We start from the raw sequence: 21,339 nt of genomic DNA, 5'->3' as shown, positions 1-21,339 counted from the left end.
ACATGTTGCTCTCTCTTCTCTTTTGGCGTGCACGTCATTAATTTGGCGCTCTCTCGCCTCTTTTTTGGGGTCTCGTGCCGCCAGCGAGTTTTATTCATTCATTTCGATTCTGTCTCTTGTCGCGAACAGACGTTTGGGAAATAGTTCACGGTGCGAGTGACGTGACAGTGCAAAAATTGAATACAAAAAATAAGGCAAGAGGGAGAGCAAATAAAAAACAGCAAAATTAGCTGGAGGGGCACAACAACAAATTTGATACATACCTATATATACGTGCTTTAATAGTGAAACACACGCACACGCACGCACGTTGCTCGCTCGCCCGTACATATATTTATCGGTGTGTGTGTGTATATAGAGGCGGCTGGTAAAATTCCACTGTGAAACAAAAGGAAGTTATTGTTTTCTGTGGCTCTATTCACGTACCTTATATATTAACAAAACAAATAACAGTGTGTGCATAAAATTGATAAAAGCTAAAAACGTGTAAACAAAAATTAAACAAAAAACCGCGCAGCAATCACGTTTTCCGACACTATTTGCGTTTCTTCTGTTGTTTTTTGTGTGGATACCGCGAACGAGGGAGAACTGTTCCAACAAGTGCACCTTAATTGAAGCTCCAGTAACAGAAGAAGGAGAAGTTCGAAATAAAAACAGGAGGAGGAGTAAACGCGTTATCGCTATCGTTATCGCACCCACACACTTGCAAACGCACACCCAGTGATAAGCGGAAAAGAGTAAACAGGCGGTACACACTTATCAGCATTTTTCACTCGTTCCAAAATAAATAAACACCCCGCTTCGTAATGCCATTCTAAAATTTCGAAAATATAAATCCGGGACGTGAAACGTGAGAAAAGTACCCGAAAGAAAAATATCTCATCTTAGCTTGGAAGAGAAAAGTAACTCGCCGCGCAGTGAATTCGCCGCACAGCCGTCGACTCGACAACCTGTTTGCTCGCCCATAAATTCGCCCCGGCATTTATCTCACAATTATTTCTGCACTGACGTAAGGAGGAGCACTTCCACCATTCCACCGCAACTGCAGCAAACCACGTCGACGCAGCAGCAGACGCAGCAGGCGCTCCACAAAACGTTCACACTGCCCAGGAGCGGATTCGGTGCGCTTCCAGTCCAAGCAGCCGGAGGAGGAGGAGGCGGAGGCGTGCGGAGCGGTTCCGTCAGTGGATCGAGGAGCAGGAGCCCCATTGGCACCAACATGGAGCCCTATTGGAACGAGTCGAACGGACATGCCGCCCATCCGGTCAAGTATGAGAGGTAGGTATACTCAGCACAGATCGCCAGATCCCGCTGCAAGTCGAAAGCAAATAAAAGCCAATCCAATGACTAAATCGAACCACTCACTTTCACCTGTGCGCGTTTAGCTTAAGCACGCAGAGAAAACTTATCACAAAATGTGTAACAATCCGAAAGCCCTCTTCAATTAGTTGAAAATGGTTATAAAGCTTTAACAATTTTCAGCCGTATCTGAACCACAAATTTATCCAAATGAATGTATTAAATACAATTCCTAAATTTTTGTATAAGCATATTGCTAAATTTTTGTATAAGCATATTGCTAATTTAGATTCCTAAGTGATAGCGTAAGTGATTCCTTGTGATAGCTTTTCTCTGTGATTTATTTAATGGTTTAGTGTATCTTAGACTCGCTTCTAGTGGTTAAGCCTAAGTCTCCGCCTCCTCTATAACTATAATCGTTATGTGCGTGCATGTCAGGATCGGGTGTGGACCATTCGGATCTGTTTTGGGTTGTGTGGGCCGCGTATTTTTAGCCGTCGAGCTAGAAAGCGTTTTGCATTTGCAAAACAAACGCGAAAATCGGGCGAAGAAAACGTGGGCAGACACTGTCGATAGGCTATTCTTGGCCGAGATGGGTGCTTTAGTTTTGCTTTATTTCATCTTTATTTTTTCGTGTTTGCCAGAAGGCAAAACACAAAACAAAATCCAACGCACGACTCGCCAAACGTGATGTTTCGTTGATTTTTTCCCTGTGAGTCTCCCAATCCCCCCAATCTCCCATTCCATTGAGTTTGTATTTTTGAACTTGAATTTCGTTTAAACGTGTCCGAGCGGAATCAGAAAAAAAGTGCGATTCGCGTTGGTGTGGCCAGAGTGGGGATTAATAATCCAAGCGAAGTGGTGTGGCCAGCGCTGCAAATGAGTAATATAATCACGGTGCTTAGGGGCTTTACGCCTGTCTGCTAAATGTCAACGGCCAAAACGTGGCTATAAATATCAGTTAACAACAGCGTGGGTCTATGCTTCCCATCCAACTCCTTTGATTGGCCATCGAGTCCGTAGGGTGGGGTGCTGTTCACGTGCTCGGGTGGCCTTTCTAACTTTTGGGTGGCGCTTTGGGCCGTGTCCTTTTGAAGGTCAACAAGTTTTGTGTTTCGCTCAGGTTTCTGTTGGTTCTGTGGCTGTGTTTTTTGATTGAGCTTTATATTTGGCTATTTTGGTATTCGGTGACCGCCACCGGTGCTCCTGGGAACGTTTTCCTCTATAAATACACAAGGGCTAATCGAATGAATCGCTCATCAAATATTCAGGTCCCCAATTTGACTGGCCTTTGGATATGTTTTCGTTTCGTAGTCGGGTTTTTTCCAGTTCGGTTTTGGGTTTCACTGCGGTTTTGGGGGGAAAGCTGCTCATGGCTTGTGAACAGATATGATTACGTATACGTCACGTGTGCCGCTCAATTATGAGTCTAGCCGGTTTAATTATACCAAAAAATATCATTAATGAACGGAACTGGTTAAACATAATGGTTTATCTTTGACCACGGCATCAGCGCTGAAAAAAGTAATCAAAATAAATATTATAAATTCGGTTGGCCCCTGCGGTGGACTCCTTATCAAATGGCACTTGGGGTAAACACGCGTCTTCGTCGCGGCTGAAGTGTTTATAATTTGCATTACGCGCTGCCATCTTAATCAACACCCAAGTCAGTCACAAAAGCAAAAAATAGAAGAGAGAAAACACAAATAGAGATAAGCAAACACGCGATAAAAAGCGAAACGGGCGTGACGCACAATTGCTCCTCTCCAAACCGAAATGTATCTATCTATCTATAAGCACATGTGTATCTATATATGTATCTATAAAGTGTCCAGAGTTGTCAAGCGTCAGTGAGATCTCGGGTTTGTTGCACGACGAGACAGTTGATAAACCCCCGCAAAATAATCAAAATACACCCCCACAACCCCATTTAGTACTCAGCTGTCTCTCGTTGTTTTCGATTTCGGGATCTTGACAACGACGCCATCGAATTGAAGACATTGACCCAGTGATTAGTTATATTAACAGCTCACCATTCCCATCCAATGGACGCCATATCTGGAGCAGCATGAGATCTCTGAAAAAGTGTGTTTGTTTGCTGGCTACATCTGTGTTGCAGGGACTCCAAATGGATTTCCTGCACAACATGAACTCACAGATGTTCAGCAAGACAACACGTCAAAACAATCAACAGGAGATACAAGATATAAGCTGCTAAATTGAACTACAAACTAAGAAAAACCATCGAAAGTGTAGAAATAATCAAATACAAAAGACAGACTTAAATGCCCATATTGTTTTACCTTTATTATTGCGTTGAAATTTGTGAAAGTAAGATACCTATTTATTATTTACTAATTAATGGCAAAAATCCCATATGAACACAGTTGTTTTTAATTTATTTAGTCTTTCGATCGCGGTTATCACCAAAACGAATAACAAAACGCCTGCAGCACGCTAAAAATATCAGAACGGAGTGTTATAAATTATATGGACAGGTATATATCCGTCTGCGTCGAAAATGCTGGCGATCCTACCCGATCTCGATCCGATTCGATTCGATCCGCATCGATACATTTCGTTCCGTCGCCGGACTTATCGCCACCATCACATCGTCCGTTCGGTTCGCCGTCCATTGGCATTTGAGAAGCGGGCACGTAGTCGTTCACGTTCCATGCAGGCTGACCCCTATAGACCCCTCGAAACAAACCCCCGCCCCTGTAATGCGACAGTCCGCAACTCACGGGCGGCAAACGTGCCGCAGATATTGTGAAATTCGCATGGTATATGTGCAGTATGTGGTGGATTTTCGTGATTAATGCACTCGTCTCGATGTTTTTTTTATTTTTAAGCGTTGGGTCCGCTGACTCATGACCAGTGCATTTGATTGCCGCTAAACGATTTAAATAGATGGATTTGAGTGTCTTTTGACCCAGTTATGGCCAGTGCGGACATTCATTTCAGCTGCGGAATGCGGATGGGGGATAGAAAAGTGTTGAAGATCTGGGATGCATGATTAGCGGAGGAATTTAGAGCGAATGTTGGGACATTTCTAAAATTACTTGAATAATTTAAGTTAGTTGGTTACTTTCTATTACCTGTTAGTTTTATTCCTATTAATCTGTTGGGGAAAGTGGAAGTATAGATAACCCTTTTCATTAATGTTCAAGCTTTTGATGGTCTATAACGAAGAGTTAAACTAGGCATTTCTGATGCATCGGTTCAGTTACCAACTTGCCACTATAAGGCAGCCATTGCTATCCTAACCAACGCAGAATATGCACAGAATACACAAACGAAGATTTCATAAATCAGCTCCGATTGTGATTCACTTTCCTTGGAACAAAGACGTCTCTATCTCGTCACCAGATGGATTTGCGAATGAGCCGCGATACGAAACTTCCATTTGCACTTTTCCAGCGCTTCTTGAAAATCCGTTGAAGAATCAGCAGGGTATGCGTAATAAGCAAAAGGCAGCCGCCTCCAAGTGGCCTCGTATTTGTATCTACATATATGTTTTCGTACACTGCATCTACATGTATGCGTATGTGTCGTATCTGTATCTTTGCGAGTCGTGGCTGTGTCGGTGTATCTGTTTATACTCGACTCGCATCGAATTGTTTTTCGCCTAGACAGCACGCCAGAGAGCAATTTGCCGGGGATTGTTGCCCTCGATTCCATTTCGATTCCATTTACAAACCCAATCCCAAAGACCAAGCCCCGAAACTGTTGCCAAGCAATCCGTCCGGCACGTGTGCACGTTTGTGTGTTGGTTAGCTGTTGAATCAACTGAAATGCGAAATTCGAATTTGTTACGAATCGAATTCCGCTAGTGCAGCAACTTTTTTTTTGGTCTGTGCACTTTGGCCAAAAACAATTATATCACGTGCCCGCCCGTTAGGTCGCAGTTTTTTTTTCAACTGAATATTTATGAGCGGTACGCGGCATTTCCAGTTTCGGTTTTAGTTTTTAGTTTTTAGTTTAAGTTTCAGTTCCAGTTTGCGGATCTCACGTGATTGTGTCGCTCACCTGAACAGCAGATGCTCCGCTGCACTTATATTGTAATTGGTGCTAATCTAGCCGTGTGTGTTCGTCATATAATATATAATAGAAGCATATTCACCTTATCAGCCGACCGACAAGCCCAAGGTCAGGCGAGAGCCAGACCAGAGCAGTCCAGCCCCGCCCACTTTTGTTAATTAGACGCTGGGGCACACACTCTTCTATGTATTTAGCTTGATTTACTTCTCTCTCCTCGAGTTCGGCGTCATCGTTCTGCCGTCTGTTGTCTCGTTTCGGTTGTTTTCCACTCTCGCCCTCCGAGATTTCACAATTCGAGGCAGCGCATTTCCATTGCCCAATGTCGATATGGAAATTTTTGTGACACAGATCAGCGGCGGAAACTGTTGGCATTGAATGCCACGATTGTCCACAAACATGTTAGTTGTGTAAATCAATACACAAGGAGAAATATCATTGACAAGTTAATTTTTACGAAAAGGAAATATTTCTGCGGCTGTCTTATTCGCTTAAGTTTCAGATTTGATCAATATTTCCTAGAAATATGTTTTATATGTGGTACAAAATATTAGTTGAATGTGAAAATTTAATCGGAAATAAGTCATACTGCACTTTTTCAAGTGCTAATTTTTTAAGTAACAAGACGTTGATTGAATTATTTTATTTTCCCTCTCTACTTTTGGACACGATGTAGGCATTGTTATGCTCTTAGCATCGGCAAAAGATTCATGAATCACTTGCGTTCGACTGAGAATGAGTCAACAGTGAATAACATTTGCTGTTGATTAACGTAAGATTTTTTGACGAAGATATGACAGTCCCGTAACTGATTAACATTATTACAGACTTTTGAGGTGTTTGCAGATCCCAATCTAATCAGAGTTATACATGCTATTAATTTGGAAAAACCCATTCGAAGAACAGATTAATCAAAACCGAAAAGAACAAGTTGTTTTCCGCTTTAATCAGTTAGCCCTACTATTTATGGCACAAAAAAGACTAACAAACGGCATAAAAACAGAAAATAATATACTAGAAAACTCGTCACGTGTAGCGTAATCTGTAGGGTTTAATTACCCCCGATAAGGACAGGAAATGGTTAAACACAAACTTGAATATCAATGGACAAGTTCACAGATACGAGCATTCGTTTGGTCTCGAATTCATTTGAAAATTCTATTATATGTTACTACGACACTTGGCACATGGGCTAATTATCACAGACTCATGCGTACACAAACGTGTCGGTAGCTCCCTTCCCCCATAAAGTAAATTACGATCCGGATGGGGAATGCTGTCCATGCCTTTGGCAACCCACGGGTGGATGATCGGAGGAGCTGTCGTCATGGCAGGGTCGCGAAATACTAGTAGATCCCCATCGTCAGTCTCGTATTGCGATGCCAATTACTTAATAGTGCGACGACAAAAACGGCACACGAAAAGTAAACAAACGTAAGACATTTCGGTGGGCCAGCGCCATTCAAACGGGGGGCACATTGCCAACTTGTTGGGGTCTTCGGCATGGCTCTCATGAATCAAGCGAGTGATTCTCACTGACGTTCCCAGTTTGGTGCTCTTTGGCCAATGATTAAAAGTACGCCACCGAGTACACGCCCTGTTCACGGGATAGTTTGATATCTAACCGATGGCGCAGCCCCCCAAATTAAACACGAATGATGGCAAACATTCGGGCAAACTTTGTCATCGGTGTAAATTTATCAACGGCCATGAACAATTGAAGATTCATTTAGCAGACTCATACTCAGAGTTGATAGTAACGTTTGGATTCATCGAAATCCTATTTCAGCTTTAAAGTAAAAACATTAATTGATCGAATTAACCAATTAGCCAACCGAATTCTGTACTTCGTTCAGAAAGTGGTAGGCCTGAGTGCAGTCAACCTGCAATCCAAGGCGATGCCACGCCCAGTCGAAATCACTTTATTTGCATTACTCATACGCACGGTGTACGCTTGGTGGCACGATAATTGGCCACGGTTTATAAATCGACTTCAGTAAATTGTGCTAAACGCCAAGATGAAAACAAGTCGATGGCGCTTTATTTTTGGGGTGGGGGGAGGGGCCACCGGGCAGACGGATAAACAAGTTCTAGGCGCCAGGGACTGGTGCCTCCTGGTATCTCTCACCATATACTATATGTATGGCTAATTCGGACTTATGTACTCGTAGTACACACGGGTTGACTTTGTTTGTGGTCGCCTGCTTATCGCCCAGAGCCGTGACACTTATTATTATTCGCTCTATTTTATTTTGGTTTTCTAGCGCTTTCTGGTCGATGCTTGTGATGTGTTTGTTTTGGTTTTGCTCTGAGAAATTGGCATTCAATGAGTCTGTGAAACGTGGAATTGTGTGGGTTTTCTCTCTGGCTTTACCCCCGTGGCGCTTGGCAACAGTTTTATCGAGCAATTTCTTTCTTTACAAATTATGTTCAACTTTTCGCTCGGCTTTTTATTAAAAGTTTTCTTTATTATTTTTTTTTTTTTGCACATGGCAATAAAACGTGTTGGTTCTAAAATTAGCTTGCCTGATTTATGTAGTGGACGTTCGAAAACCTGTGTCGTTCCTTGTGGCATCTGGCGGGATAAATTCTGAAAACGATTTGAAATGCAAATAAGTTTTGAGTAAAAATGGTTTTATGATCCACCCACGATCCTGACATCTTGTCCAATTAAATGTGCGTGTGTAATTGTGAGAGAGGGATCTTCTGCCTGGACTGAGGATCGATTCCGGATCGTATGACCGTCTCGTATGCTAACCGTACTTTAAGGCATTTCCACCCGTTTTACTACAACACAAACCAAACAAAACGCTCGTTTGATTTTAGCCAAGCGACCACAGCCCAAAATCCGGCTAACTGATGGAGAGCTCATTGAGGCACACGGATTGATTTGCCTGATCCAAAGCGATTTCGAGTCGAACCGATAAGATTTAATCCACTTTCTCTTTGTTTTCTTGCAGCCTTAATTTATTTTGATGCTGAATTTTAAATAAATGAAAAGAAACCACAAACGAACAATAAACCATATTTAATACTCCTTTACCTATTAATCCTAGACTAACTAGCCTAAGCTACTACACATAAGTTAAGCTAAGTTATGCGCCTAATAAATGCATTACTAAAACAAATAAAAAAAATTGAAAAACTACCATCTAAATACGAAAATTTGAAAAAGAAAAAATACAAAACCAAATAATATAAATCATATTTGAACAAGATTTGGACTTACCTGTGTTTCTTTATCCTTCCCACTTCTTTTTGCATATCGAAACGAATTATAGCGAAGCAGCTGTCTCCAGTTTTCCTTATTGCACAGAATCTAGTTTAAATTTTTCAACATCAGCCACGGCATACAGCGAGGACGATGCTGAATATGCCACCGGAAGACGTAATAAGACATCGAGGGTAAATATTACAGTTTTAGAGCGACCCAAAACTCGCTATCATTTCTAAATCAATTGCAAAAAAATATACCGAAATCGAAAATGAAAACGAATTCGAAATCAATACGACTGAGACAAGATCAAAGGATCAAAAGAGCATTAGAGCAGCGCCCGGATGATGACCACGCCCACTAGCTATCACACACTCTCACCCACCACCAACTACCACCCACCACACACACGTGCAATGATCTTGAGCCATGATGACCATGCCGCCATCGACGCAGCCGCCACTTTTGACCCTTTTTTATTGTTAGAAACAAAGAGCACCTAAAAAGAAACTGATGAAAGAATAATAAAGTGAAAAAATGAGAACCGAAATTAGCGAAAATAAAATGAAACAAAATAGCAAAAGAAAATCGTCTCTCAGCAGAACAATCATTACTTAGGCTAGGGGTCTAAAACTACCAACTACCCTGCGAAATGGGTTCTCGAAAAGCTGCGCTTCAAGCCATTATTAACCAGACCATCTCTACAACCTCTGCCCACAGCAAGACCCACTTTCCCATCGAATCATCGAGAAACGGAGACGAGATCGCATGAACTCCTGCCTGGCGGACCTGTCCCGCCTCATCCCGCCGCAGTACCAGCGCAAGGGGCGTGGCCGGATCGAGAAGACGGAGATCATCGAGATGGCCATCAGGCACCTGAAGCACCTGCAGAGCGAGTGCCAGCAAAAGGAGAGCGACTACCGGAGTGGCTACATGGACTGTATGAAGGAGGCGGCCAAGTTCCTCTACGACGTTCACATGCAGGACTTTTGCCACCGACTATTGGGTCGTCTGCAGGAGCACATCGATGAGATGTTCAAGAGTGAGTACACAGTCAAATACCGTATTGAATTATTGAGTAACTCATGGTTATCTCTCCACAGCGGACTGCTACAAGGCGACGCGCAGCTGCCACATGCCGGATAATGTGAGCGCCTCCAGCGGCAGTCCCCACCAGGCGTACCACCCACCGCTGTGCCACCTGCGTGACATGTTGGCCACCTCCGCCTCGGATGTGGAGCACAGTCAGGACCATAACGACGTCAAGGATCTGAGTTTCCGGAACCATCTCAACCAGCTGCAGAGGAGTCAGCAGGCAGCGGCAGCCGCAGCAGCAGCCGCCGTTGCAGTCGCCAATGGCAGTTCGCCGGCTTCGAATGCCGGTATGGATTCTAAGGTCCCGCTGACCAATGGTGGCGGCACTGGTGGAGCACCGCCGGCAGGTGATAATGTGCCCAGTAATTCCACGGGGAGTGGACCAGCAGGAGCGTGTGCTGGTGGAAACAGCAACAGCAGCGGCAGTAACAGCAGCAATGCAGCCAGTTCCACCACCTGTCCGCCGGCTGGAGGTAGCTGTCCAGCCAAGATCACACCACTGGCGGCACACCAGCAGCCCCACCAGGCACCAGTGATCACTTCGACGGCCCCGCATCATCATCACCACCATACGGACAGCCACCACGACTTCGAGTCATCCAGGGAGCCGATCCTTCACACCGATACCTCTAACATGCACTCGCCACCGCCCAGGGATCTGCTGTTGCAGCAGCATCCTCACCTGGCCCATAGCCACCATACCCAGGACAGTCTGATGTCCGTGAGGATGCGCAACTATTCGGAGTCCTCGCACGAGATCGAGCACAACAACAACTACAAGTACAAGAACCACATCAAGGAGCGGTTCGTCCACGAGCTCCACGACGAGGAGACGAGCAGCGAGCATTGCCCGGTGGCGGCCCACCTCCAGAGCGATCACTCCCACTTGCAGGCCTTGTCGGAGCACTCAAAGGACGGCACTGAACCCGAAATAGCCCCCATTATGGCCAAGAAGCGGAAGTTGGCCGAGGCAGCGGCCAATGGAGAAATACCCCTAGAGGTTCACACCGAGTCCAGCAACGCGGGAGCGAGTTCCGTCAACCGGCTGGACAAGCCCTCGCCCTCGTTTAACTTCAGCGACATCAAGGACATCAAGGCGGAGCTGCACAACGGCAACTCCAACTCCAGCCCACTGCTGGCCAAACTGAGTGCGGTGGCTGCTGCCGGTGGCCAGTTGAGCACTCCGAGTAGCACAACCGCACCATTGCCGCCGAGGCACACCTTCACGGTGCCCATATTCGCACTTCACGGACAGGGCAACTACTACGTGCCCCTGAACGTGGACTACAATGCACTGGTGCCATTCCTCAACGGTATGGATCTGCTCGAGAAGAGCTACACTAGCATGCCCGTGGTGCACCCCATCAACATCAATGTGAACTTTATGCCCAGTTCACCGTCCGCATCGCTCTTGGCCGCTGCTGCAGCCGCCGCCGTGGCCGTTGGCAAGCAACAGCAACAACAGGCTGTGGTGGCCGCCGGAGCGGGACTTCCGCTGTCCACCAACTCGGCGGCGGCTCAGGCGGCCGCTGTGGCCGCCGCAGCGGTGGCCAAGGCCAAACTGGAGCAGGCCATGAACCAGAGCTGGTAAAGCAAAGCAATCGCAATGCAACGGGTCGACAGATGGAACAACACTACCTCAGTACTTCTGTGAATAATCATCAAATGATTAATCTCAAAACAAAAACACTAAGCGACATCTGCGCCCAAGTGTACCTACATACAAAAAGAAAAAGTTAATGGAAAGGGAGGAGGAGAAGCAAACGAATTCACTGGGGGTGATTCTTTAATCTCTGGCGGATTAAAACCATAGTTAGGTCGTGTATCTTGTTTTACGTTTTTGAGCGTACTCATTGCTAACTTTTGTCCACAGAGCAAGAGCCATGTAGCTAAAATAAATGCTGAACTTGAAATTCACTGACTAAATATGTTGAAACGCTGTAGAGATTTTAGAAGTACACCAATCTGTTACCTTTGGATTAGTTTAAAGTTTAAAACATAGAGACAGCCAGGAGCCGCCTCAAAGGCTGGGCGCCTACTAGTGAAATGATTTCCAATTGTTAAGCGAGGTGGATACTAGCAACTAGAGTAGCTAGTTGTTAAATATTTTGAACAAAACTTGAATGTCTATTATAGTGCATGCATTGAAAACTACAAAGAACATATATGTATGTTGTGTGCAAGCCAATAGAACGTATATGATGCCAAGAGTCAGTCCCACGTAAAAAATCTAATGGATTTTAAAACAAAACTAAATGTGAATTAAATGTATTTTTTATAGGTTTAACGTTTTTTGCAATTTAAATAAGTGTTGTGGTTTCATATAAGGTAGTCAGATAGCCAAGTGACTCCCCTCAAACAAACAAATTAATCTATATATACAAATCAAATATATTGATAAAACATATATATATAGTAAGCCACTAGTCAGCGAACTTGTACGAACACGTAAAACAAAAACAAAATGGGAGAAAAACAAATCAAAACCCTATTATATTCTATGTGTAAATATTATTAGCAAGCAAATTGTCCTTTGTTTAAGTTTGTATTTTAGTGACAAATTATGTTAAGTTGGTGTTGTGTTAACCACACATGGAAAAAAAAAACAAAAAAAAATATTTGAAAAATACCCAAAAACTTTTCTATTCTAGATATGCACCACGTTTCATTCTCGAAATGCGGTTTATAGTTATTATTATTATGATCACTACTGTCTAACAATTAAGTTGATTGTTTCTTTGTGTGTTTTTGTTATTCAAGAAATTAAACGCAATTTCAAAATCTTTCTGTCACCTGTTTCCAATACGAACACCTCGATATTTTTAGAGGAACTTCGGAAATGATTCTGTTTTGAAAACAAAGCTTCGTTGCGGCTAAACTAAAAGTTGATAGCACAAAGATTATTAATGTTTTATGACTCTTATTAATGTGTACGATTACTTTTACTGTACGGTACTGTTAATATATAACTACGTTACTGTTTAGTATATTTTATAAATGTATACAGATGTAATAAAAAATCAAAATGAAATCGACACGCTTTTTCCTTTGTTGGACGTATCTTGGTAAAAACTTCAGTCTTTCATTAAGAAATTAATTCACTAAAATTTTTCATGTAATTCTCTCAGAGTATGTGTATGTTTTAACCATTTTTCTTGGAAAAACTGGATTACTCTCAATGTGTTTGTTAATCACGCTATAGTTTATATCCGAAGTTGCTGCAGATGACGTAAATATTGCAACTCGAGTTGATTTTATCTTAGTGGTAAAAAGTCGGCTGGCGGGTCAGATGGTTTCTGAATTTCCTCAGATATTAATGTGATTCACGTGATATCGGGACGAAGAATCAAAGTGGTTTAAAACAAGTTATTCCGCTTCCAGTGTTCCAGCGGAGCAGTCATCTCATCGATCTGTGAGCAAAGTGACGATCCTGCTGCTTGAAATGAGTGCAATTTTATATTGGAGCTGCACATGGAGCTTACTTTTGGTTGGCATTGCTGCTGATATCTTAGATTGCGACTTCTTCGATACTGTGGACCTAACGCACAGTTTCAAGTTTGAAAATGGATCATATAGGTACGAGGATATCATCATACCTGCCAGACTTACAGGAGCGTATGACTATAGGATCCTATATGGTGGATCCAGGGAGAAGGTTCCCAATCACATCAGAGGATGTATTTGCAAGCTAAAGCCATGTATTCTAAAGTCTCTGTTGCCATCATAAGAAGCTGATGAATAGTACAGAGTGTTCCAATGATGTAGATGAGGAGCTGACCTACAATTATGCCCTAAATATAACTCTGCGAACTGGAAAAGTGGCTAAGAAACACATCATGAATGAAATGATCATCCAGCAGGATTTACCAATGCCGTGCCAAATCCATTATCATCTGGATGCAGAACTATACGCAGAAGACATGTGGACTTTATTTGAAGTTTGAAGAAATCGTAAATGCTTAATATTACTTGCGTTAATAATATTTAAAATTCCAGAATGGAACCCTGCTGCGTCATTATGATAATGCGCTTCTCTCCAAGCAGGATTACTGCTTACAGCACCGAATGTCGGAGTCTGGTGAAAGTTACTCAGTTGTGCCCTATAACTGCGTCATCCAGCCTTCGATGACAATGGCCTATGGTAATAGTCGCTTACTTAAACCATCGGAACGAATCTAATTTTCCTTTTAGTCAAACTAGCGTCCGTGGTATTTATGGCCATGACAATTGGCATCTATTTGATATATATGATATATATATATATGATATATGATTCCATAGGATACGCTGGATACTATGCAGCGATGGCCACTTTCCTATGGCTTTCCGTGATCAGTTTTGATGTCTGGAGAAGATTTGGCTTGCATCCGAATCGAGAATTCTGCAGAGGCATTGGAAATACTTTTCTTTACTACAATCTTATCGTTTGGAGCAGTGCTGGCATCCTAATTTTGTTTATCCTTGTAGTAGATACACTTTTTCCATATTCCAGGGACTCTAATTCAAATTTTGTGCCAGCTGTGGGCGTGACTTCCTGCTGGATCTTGAGTAACTGTATATATTCTACCTTGGACTTAATTAATCCTAAGATGACTTCATTTTTTAGCCGATGGCTGGTCGGGGATGATTTACTTTTATGGCCCGATCTGCATTTTCATTTTATTCAACGTTACTATGTTCTATTTAACAATACGAAACATTCATATGGAGAAAAAACTGAGACCAAAAGTCAGTAGAAATTACGAAGATAAAGCAAAATCGAGAAACCTTGCTAGGTACTATATAATTTCTTTGTTTCAAACGTAAAAACCAAGTTATTACTTGAATATTTTAGTTTCGGCCTATATGTGTACCTTTTCGTAATTATGGGGGGATGCTGGATTCTGGATATAATGGCGTTTATATGCGAAACCCAAAAGGTTTTTAAACAATTTACCAAAGCGAATGACCTGATCAACTGCAGTCCCATAAGGGACCGGTAGGTTTTTTGTTTTTAATATACTTATTTATTTATACTAATGAAAAGAATTAATTCTTTCAGAATACAACCCATACGCACTAGTGGCATTGAATTTGAAACAATGCAATTGCACAATGACGCAGGACTGTCAACTGATGCAGCAAATAAATTAGTTCCAAAACATTTGTATATATTACTATATAACTTGTTTGCTTATCAGTCCGTTGTGGTTCTCTCAATAAACATACTGAAATGCACTTTATCATTAGCAAGCCCGAGTATCCTTGAGTATCGCAAAGAACATAAGTAGTTAGTTGACTGTATATAACGACTAATCGCCGGGCTTTGTAAGAAATTTTCTTGTACAACTTATTTTTAACCATTTTCCATCTTGTGCAGAAGAATGCGATAAAATAACAAGCTTAAGTGGCCTTTTGCGATCGAACATTTATTGCGAGTCGAGCTGTCGCACTAAAAAGTCGGTAGAGCGGAGAACTATCCTATTAAATTAAAGTGAATCACAATGGGAATGTTCAGAATTGTGTACTTACTCTTAAGTATCCTTGTGATTAGTGTTCAGTCCAGAGATATTCCAAACTGCGACTTTTTCGATACGGTTAAGTTAAGGGAAAGTGAAAAACTACCCGATGGAGCGTATAGATACGAGGATGTCGTTATTCCCGCCAAACTAACCGGAGAGTATGACTACGAGATTGACTACGATGGCGATAGGGTTTCGGTTCCCAATCACATTCGTGGCTGTGTCTGCAAACTGAAGACGTGCATCCGATTCTGTTGCCATCCCAAGAAGCTAATGGCGGGCAACTTGTGCTCCCGAGACGTATATGAAAACCTTACCTACGAATACACCCTGGACATAACACAACTCAACGGATCGGTGATAAAGAAACACGTCTTAAAAGACATGGTCGTGCAGCAGGATCTTCCACTTCCTTGCGAGAGGCACTATTCATTGGATGCGGAGACCTGCAAATACGATATGTGGTCACTATTTGAAGTGGGTTGCTCAAAACATTAAATATGAAGTAATATACTCGAACCAATACTTTCAGAATGGATCGTTATTCCGGCACTTCGATCAGCGTTATCTTTCAAAGCAGGAGTTTTGCCTGCAGCCCAATCCAACAAGTACCGGAAAGAACTACAGCCTCATTGTCGCCTTCAACTGCATTCAAATACCATCTATGAAAATGGCATATGGTAGGTTTGAATGTGTGCTGAGATCCAGATTACCAAATGCTTCCATTCCAGTCAAGTTCAGCTCCGTCTTCTTTATGGTCATTACAATTGCGGCGTACCTTTGGCTGCCAAAATTCAGATCGCTCCATGGCAAGTGCTGCAATTTGTACTTCATCTGCCTGGCCATCACTTTTTTACTGAATGTCATCAGCCTGTTTGGAGTATTTGAGCTAAAGACCCCAATTTGCTATCTCACCGGTAACCAACTGAGGATCTTTCATAACTATATCAAGTATATATCAATAATACTGACTGAGAATTGCAGGATATGCTGGCTACTTCACTGTAATGGCCACTTTTCTCTGGCTTTCCGCCATAAGTTTCGATGTTTGGAGAAGATTCGCCATGCGAAAGTTCCAGGATTTCTACAGAAACAACAGGAGCAGTTTCTTTAACTATAATATTATCGTGTGGAGCTCCGCTGGACTTTTAACGTTCATCATTTTTTTAGTCGATCAATTTGTTGAAACAAATTTAGATAATCCGTATAATCCTGCGGTGGGAGTATTTTCTTGTTGGATATTTAGTAAGTTAAAAAATCTCATATACCTTTTGATTCTGAGTACTTTCAATTATTTTCAGCTAATGGTTGGTCCGCAACGTTTTATTTTTACGCCCCACTGGCGATCCTAATAATTCTAAACTGTGCAAGTTTTTTTCTAACAACCCGATATATTTACGTGGAGAACAAACAAAATCAGAAAGTGCTAAATAAAAGCGAACAGCAAAAGCTTTCCAGGAACAATGCCAAGTACCAAGTAATATATTGTTCCTGATAAAATATACTTATTACCCTTTTTCCAGCTATCGAATATATCTTCGCCTGTTTATCATAATGGGCGGAAGTTGGTTTCTCGAAATCATTGCCTTTATATGCGAGATGGAGAATATGTGGAATCCCTTAATTATTTTAAACGATTACATAAACTGCAGTCAGGGTATAATAATATTTGTAGCTACATTCTGCAACCAGGAAATGTTTAGCCTAATACGCAAGCGGTGGGTTTTCTGTGACAATACATCATCAGATTTTCAAATCATCGTTTGCATTCTTTCAGCATCCAAAACCGAAATATTACTTCCGTAGACTTGACCAGTACGAGTACGAGTCGTCCTGTGGAATCTGAGAAAATGGCCGACGTTGAATTAAGGAAATGAGCAAATTGAAGTAACTGAACAATATCATGAATTGTATTTCTTATATTTAGGCTTTACTACATATGTATATTTTCCACATGCTCCTTCAGTGAAGCATTGAACTAATTAAATCGGTACGTAAATTACTTGTACCGCAGTTCAAAAGACATTGCTAACTAATATTAGATCTAATAGTTGAATCGAAATTTCGAATATCAAAAGTATATGTACGTATATGTATGTGGAGGTATGAGCAGGTTAGATGTCAAGCTCCGTGTCTTAAAACTAAGTTATAGATTACTTAAATGACTTCAGTCGAAATAAGGACGCGTTTCATGTTTTTGAAAAGCGTTTCGTTGCTCTAAGTAAGGTATAGGTAACTAAATACTAAATACAGCACACGTTTTTTGTGTTTAGAACTGAACTAGATGCACGCAACCTTAGCGAGTTTTGCAAACTAAAAACTGCTTAAATGTATGGTTTCCCTTATGTAAAAACTGTAATATCTCGAATTCGTTTACCAAGAATTTTGCTTTAAGGGGTTTAAAGATTGGTACTGTTTAAATATTTGCAGCTTTTCTATATTATTTTTTACCAGGCTGTCTGTGTATTTGGGTAAACTGAAAAATACGCTCACTGCGTCTCGTGGTGTGTACGCTTTAAGTGGAACTCCACCATGTTGTCGAGATCACTGATGAACATCTTGGACTTTCGGATATCCGAATTGAGCACGCGCAGATTAGAGGTGTAGTCGGGCAGGTTTCGACCCAAGCCGACGGCCATCTCCTTACCCATCTTCTTGGCCATCTGGGCAAACGTGAGACGTGCCTTGCCAAGCCGCTTTAGTGGGTTGAACTGCTCGTGTACCTCTTTCAGTTCACCATAATCGAGCACCAGCCATTGACCGCTCTCCATATTCCAGGTGAACAAGATGCGGCTTTCGTACTGCCTGTTGTGAAAAACACAGTCCATTCGGCCCGTGCAGTGCAAGCAAATCACCAGCGGCTGATCCCGCGCCGAGAATTGGGCCGTCAGCATGCAGGCGATAGTCTGACTAAGTGGACACACGCTGATCACCTCGTACGCCCAGTCGTAGAACACGTTGTAGATCTTCTGATGCTTCTGGCACAGAAGGCTGATCACGTAGTACGTGAAGGTCTCCAGATCAAACGAGTGCTGGGTGATTACCACGCTACTACAGCGCAGCCGCTGATACGACGCCTGTGAAATCATTTGCATCTCCGAGTAACATGAGCCGTGCACTTCCATTGGCAGCGATGTGTGATAGCCCGGTGATATGCAGTCGTCTGATATGAGAACAGATTTCAATTGATATCATTATTTACTATGCTTTTAAAAGAATTCTTTTACCCTCTTCGCTGGTGATGACGGAGGTTGCATCGTCCTCCTCTACATAGCGTCTTCTTAGCTTCTTTGTGCACACAGGCTTCTCTGGCATTACACCGCCCTGCACAGGCATCTCCACAATTCGTGGCTCATCGCGACGCGGTGACAGGAAGCTCAAACCTGCGTTTGGGGACATGGAGCCACCCATATCGAAACGCTTGGCCAACGACATCTGGAGTGGAGAGAGTGCTCCCAGCGGACCCACTGGCTTGTAACTAAGCATTTGCTGTGTGGCCTGCGATAATGGTGGCGATTTCTGGTTGAACATCTGAGCCGAGTTGGCATTCCGACTTGGCGAACGCATTAGCATGGAACTGGACGGTGGTGAACGGAATCCCAGATGCGGAGGCGTCTGTGCCGGCTGGGAGGGATGTGGCGAAGAGGAGGGCGAAGCACAGGGCGAGTTGTGAAAGAAGTGCGCCGTGGGCGAAAAACGATGGAAGCTGCGAGCCGTTGTGCTGGCAGTGGAGGCGTTGAAAGCCCTACCCGCCAATCGCACCTTGGTAAAAGGTATGATATTCTCCGAGTTGTCTTCCGAGAATTCATATTTCTTTTCCGCCAAACGTCGCTTTCGGAAAGTGGAGATCTTTTCGTACTTCTCGTTGTCCTCTGAGAATTCATATGCATTCGATTTGTCCGTCATCGAATTGGCAATGGGAGGGCTCTAAGAAATAAGTGAAAGTATTACCCGCAGTACTTAGGCAAATTTCTTTAAATAAGACCCACCTGCAAATCGATGGTGGTATTGCCATTCCGGAACTTAGTGACTATCCGATGGTTGCGCCTGCGTGGCGGACTAGATTCGTTGACAAGTGGTTTTGTGACCGGCAGCGTGGTCTCCGGCAGAGTCATACTATTAGGGCCCGTAACCACAGTTGGACTGCAATGTGGCGTGAAAATTAGCTTATCGTACGCCTTTGGCGAGCAGTAAACGTTGCTCCCGGACTGCGACTCATTTTGGCTATGACCGGGTTGACTAGAGCGCTGCTCGGTTTCAATATCGCTAAAGTCGGCAATTATGCGGGCCACAACACTCTGTTCATTTAAAGACTCTGCCTCCGATCCGGAACCTGTGAATGCTACTGAGGAGCGATCCTCTTCGCTGGCCAAAAGCGATCTGGGGAGCAAGAAAGATTGCGATTGAGGTTGCGCTTGAAGACTGGGCAAGATGAGGCTCTGCTGCTGGGGAAGGTACCCCAAGGTCACGGCCGGCGTGTCCATATCGATGCGCAGCATGTGCATAAATCCATTGGAGATGATCAGAATGCGCTCTGGGCAAAGCAGATTTATTTTCGGCTCGAAAGCCGGATCAGTTTCAGTCGAAGAGTATTTTGTGTGCACTGTTAAGTGGCAGGTCAGGCAGTGTGCATTGTAAAAGGAATCTAATGGCAGAAAAGAGCTTAGGATCACGGGCAATCTAAAAGTTTTAATTTCGAACACCTACATGGACCGTCGTCGTTGAGTTTCTTGCACTCCAAGCAACCCAGTTTAGGAACTTTGACATATGTGATATAACTATCTTCACCCTCCTCCGTGGCTGCGCCGTGGACAACTAGGATTTGGTGCTGCGCGTTTTTCCACTGCGTCATGGTTACAGTCTTTATGTTGTCCACCACATGATCATCAAAGAGGCGACGCGAGAAAAAGTGGCGTAGCCTCTTGTGCGGTTGGAACAGCCAGAAGTACAGACTTCGGAGAAGATTATGATTAACCTTATGATGGGATATGTTGAAAAATATGGATCTTACGTGTATTTGTAGCCCATGTTAAAGGAGTAGTGGTTCAGCGAAGAGCTGTCGTTGCACATCACCCGATGGCTGAGCATGTACTGGCCGCAGGCAGTTAGACCCATAAAAATGTGTCTGCATGGATATTCATGTTATTAACAGAAGATTGAAAAATATGGCTATTCGAATATCTTACCCTTCCATCAAATTGCTGGCCATAACATCCTTAAGATATAACTTTAACCTATTTGGCACTCTCACGTAAGGAAGCTGTTGCTTTTGGCCAGCCCTGGAGGAGCCTGAGAAGTGTCCAGTCCGCTGAGAAGAGAATTGAAAGTATTTTTTTTCCATTAGAATATTATTTGAATAAGTTATAGCTCTGCTCCTAATAAGTGAGTTAATAAAAAAGATAGATATGTAAATATAAGTAAAACTATCAAAAGATCCAGTTATAGTTATGCGTATGTATTTCTGTAATTCTGGTAGTTCCTTCTATTAAACCCTTTATCTATGAATTTATAAAGTTATCTTGTACCTATGTATTTCCTTAAAATAAGGGGGTAGACCTTGAACTGAAAAGTAAATCCCCTTATAGGTTTTGCATAATTTTTTTGTCTGATCAAAATAAAGTAGAGAGCAGATTAGATTGCATATACTATTTTAACTGGACCCACCTCTCTGTCGTAGAGCATCTGCACCAGATTTCGTGTCCTTGGGACTGATGATGGCGTGGGAGCTGGCTCTTCCGAAGACTCGTCCGAGCTGTCCACCGTGGAGAAGTCGTCCTCGTCGGAGGACACACCCGACAGCGACTCCACGTAGTTCTGGTAGTCAGTCTCCATATCCAAATCGCTAAAAATCAGACTTAATTTATTCCTACTACTGCCTCGTCTCCTGAATATCCGTCTCCGTCTCCGGCCGAAATGCGGCTGTGTCCTAAGTCCTACCGCCTCTGATCGACTGGCGTATAGCGCCAGTGGTGCTCATCGGACTTTTGAACCACCGCTTGAGGGTCCAAATATTACAGCATCATCTCTTTTTCGTTATAAATAAACCGAATTGCTAAATCTCACTGTAACCGCTAGAGCTGGACCAAAAATCTATGTTGATTCGATACTATCAACAACAATGTCAGTAGCATTAGTTATCGATAAGAACCAAATCAAGAATAATAATTGACTTATCGATAGATAGAGCTGCAA

At 42.9% G+C, this 21,339-nt stretch overlaps 3 protein-coding genes, 1 long non-coding RNA gene and 1 pseudogene across 5 annotated transcripts; 4 read left to right on the top strand and 1 right to left on the bottom strand.

Annotated features, from left to right (window-relative positions):
- The first annotated feature begins 105 nt into the window (after nucleotides 1-105).
- Nucleotides 106-12,431, top strand: LOC6606956 (transcription factor cwo). Of its 2 annotated transcripts, XM_002031713.2 has the most exons (4): nucleotides 106-1,278; nucleotides 8,619-8,742; nucleotides 9,272-9,593; nucleotides 9,655-12,431. In XM_002031713.2, the coding sequence occupies exons 1-4, from the start codon at nucleotides 1,220-1,222 to the stop codon at nucleotides 11,235-11,237; spliced, it is 2,088 nt and encodes a 695-aa protein (XP_002031749.2). In that variant the 5' UTR covers nucleotides 106-1,219; the 3' UTR covers nucleotides 11,238-12,431. The 2 variants fall into 2 exon arrangements, with proteins under 2 accessions (XP_002031749.2, XP_032579320.1); XM_032723429.1 differs by lacking the exon at nucleotides 8,619-8,742.
- A 636-nt stretch (nucleotides 12,432-13,067) lies between these two features.
- Nucleotides 13,068-13,808, top strand: LOC116801793 (annotated as a pseudogene).
- Nucleotides 13,809-14,455: 647 nt separating this feature from the next.
- On the top strand, nucleotides 14,456-14,874 carry LOC116801795. The gene is made up of 2 exons (XR_004362234.1): nucleotides 14,456-14,624; nucleotides 14,688-14,874. It is a non-coding gene; the product is annotated as an uncharacterized LOC116801795 (long non-coding RNA).
- A 155-nt stretch (nucleotides 14,875-15,029) lies between these two features.
- On the top strand, nucleotides 15,030-17,168 carry LOC6606954 (probable G-protein coupled receptor Mth-like 11). The gene is made up of 6 exons (XM_032723430.1): nucleotides 15,030-15,624; nucleotides 15,680-16,064; nucleotides 16,132-16,392; nucleotides 16,449-16,617; nucleotides 16,671-16,865; nucleotides 16,925-17,168. The coding sequence occupies exons 1-6, from the start codon at nucleotides 15,130-15,132 to the stop codon at nucleotides 17,022-17,024; spliced, it is 1,605 nt and encodes a 534-aa protein (XP_032579321.1). The 5' UTR covers nucleotides 15,030-15,129; the 3' UTR covers nucleotides 17,025-17,168.
- LOC6606953 lies at nucleotides 17,030-21,223 on the bottom strand. The gene is made up of 7 exons (XM_002031710.2): nucleotides 20,812-21,223; nucleotides 20,334-20,455; nucleotides 20,159-20,272; nucleotides 19,855-20,099; nucleotides 19,137-19,792; nucleotides 18,375-19,074; nucleotides 17,030-18,310 (listed from the first exon to the last, which is right to left on the bottom strand). The coding sequence occupies exons 1-7, from the start codon at nucleotides 20,977-20,979 to the stop codon at nucleotides 17,637-17,639; spliced, it is 2,679 nt and encodes an 892-aa protein (XP_002031746.1). The 5' UTR covers nucleotides 20,980-21,223; the 3' UTR covers nucleotides 17,030-17,636.
- Nucleotides 21,224-21,339: the final 116 nt, after the last annotated feature.

Source organism: Drosophila sechellia, chromosome 3R, assembly GCF_004382195.2.
Source record: "Drosophila sechellia strain sech25 chromosome 3R, ASM438219v1, whole genome shotgun sequence".
NCBI classification, from domain to species: domain Eukaryota; kingdom Metazoa; phylum Arthropoda; class Insecta; order Diptera; family Drosophilidae; genus Drosophila; species Drosophila sechellia.
This window is presented reverse-complemented; position numbering and strand designations above follow the sequence as displayed.

What these genes read in the sequence shown, in the direction of transcription:
- LOC6606956 (XM_002031713.2), top strand. Translation starts at nt 1,220, where the DNA reads ATGGAGCCCTATTGGAACGAGTCGAACGGACATGCCGCCCATCCGGTC. An exon ending in CATCCGGTCAAGTATGAGAG is followed by an intron (nt 1,279 to 8,618) that starts GTAGGTATACTC and finishes AACGAATTATAG; the next exon opens with CGAAGCAGCTGTCTCCAGTT. An exon ending in CATCGATGAGATGTTCAAGA is followed by an intron (nt 9,594 to 9,654) that starts GTGAGTACACAG and finishes ATCTCTCCACAG; the next exon opens with CGGACTGCTACAAGGCGACG.
- LOC6606954 (XM_032723430.1), top strand. Translation starts at nt 15,130, where the DNA reads ATGGGAATGTTCAGAATTGTGTACTTACTCTTAAGTATCCTTGTGATT. An exon ending in ATATGTGGTCACTATTTGAA is followed by an intron (nt 15,625 to 15,679) that starts GTGGGTTGCTCA and finishes CAATACTTTCAG; the next exon opens with AATGGATCGTTATTCCGGCA. An exon ending in TTTAGCCTAATACGCAAGCG is followed by an intron (nt 16,866 to 16,924) that starts GTGGGTTTTCTG and finishes GCATTCTTTCAG; the next exon opens with CATCCAAAACCGAAATATTA.
- LOC6606953 (XM_002031710.2), bottom strand. Translation starts at nt 20,979, where the DNA reads ATGGAGACTGACTACCAGAACTACGTGGAGTCGCTGTCGGGTGTGTCC. An exon ending in GCCAGCAATTTGATGGAAGG is followed by an intron (nt 20,273 to 20,333) that starts GTAAGATATTCG and finishes ATATCCATGCAG; the next exon opens with ACACATTTTTATGGGTCTAA. An exon ending in ATACCACCATCGATTTGCAG is followed by an intron (nt 19,075 to 19,136) that starts GTGGGTCTTATT and finishes CTTATTTCTTAG; the next exon opens with AGCCCTCCCATTGCCAATTC.